Source organism: Sinocyclocheilus rhinocerous, unplaced genomic scaffold (genome assembly GCF_001515625.1).
Source record: "Sinocyclocheilus rhinocerous isolate Xijiao unplaced genomic scaffold, SAMN03320098_v1.1 scaffold2810, whole genome shotgun sequence".
NCBI lineage: Eukaryota > Metazoa > Chordata > Actinopteri > Cypriniformes > Cyprinidae > Sinocyclocheilus > Sinocyclocheilus rhinocerous.
Window position 1 is genome coordinate 26699 of NW_015626406.1, and position 870 is coordinate 27568.

Genomic DNA, 870 nt, shown 5'->3' on the forward strand with positions numbered 1-870 from the left:
TTTTTTTTGTGAGTGAGATTAATTAATGCATATTCATATTTATTTTAGAACTACAGTAACATCTTCTGATTTCTCTCAACATGGGGACAGGAGAGCTGTCAATCAATAAATTGGAAAAAAAAGTAACTTGCGTTACTTATTTGAAAAAGTAACTCAGATATTCTCTTGTAAATGAAAAAGTAATGCGTTACTTTACTAGTTACTTGAAAAAAGTAATCTGATTACATAACTCGCGTTACTTGTAATGCGTTACCCCCAACACTGTTTGTCAGTAATGAACGGTTGTATAAAAGCCTTCTTTTACGAGTACCACTGCTTGTATTTAATATGATGTGCTATTAAAAGATTCATTCAACAGTCTGGTATGTACAAGGTGCAAAGCTTTAACGTTGTTCATATCCTCTTTTTCCAGTTGACTATGCTGACAAGCTGCAGTGTTTGGATTTGCCTGTGCTGTCAAGGTCACAGTGTGAGAGTGCATATGGATGGCAAATCACTAATAACATGTTCTGTGCTGGATTCATGGAGGGAGGCAAAGACTCATGTCAGGTATGTTATTGACACAGTCGTTGTCTTTATATGTGTTACATATTCTCATACAAAACCACACTTACCTAATTTTATTTTCCAAAATTTCACAGGGTGATTCTGGCGGCCCTGTAGTGTGTAATGGGGAACTGCGAGGAGTTGTTTCTTGGGGCTATGGCTGTGCTCAACAAGGCTATCCTGGGGTTTATGCTGAGGTGTGCCGCTACGCTGACTGGGTCCAGTCCACCATAGCTAACAATTAACTATTTGTTCAGCCAAGTTGGACCTTTGTCTGTAATTAAATTCAGCTTGAAATCAATAAAAGTTTTCTATTCTTCGTTT

General features: G+C 37.5%; 1 protein-coding gene across 1 annotated transcript in view; it reads left to right on the plus strand.

The window, feature by feature from the left end:
• LOC107715016 (trypsin-3-like) overlaps positions 1-870 on the plus strand; it is a 2755-nt gene extending 1885 nt beyond the window's left edge. The window contains exons 4-5 of the mRNA XM_016521044.1: positions 413-549; positions 642-870. Of these exons, the coding sequence (XP_016376530.1) occupies positions 413-549; positions 642-791 (287 nt within the window). The 3' untranslated portion in view covers positions 792-870. The remainder of the gene's footprint in view (positions 1-412; positions 550-641) is intronic.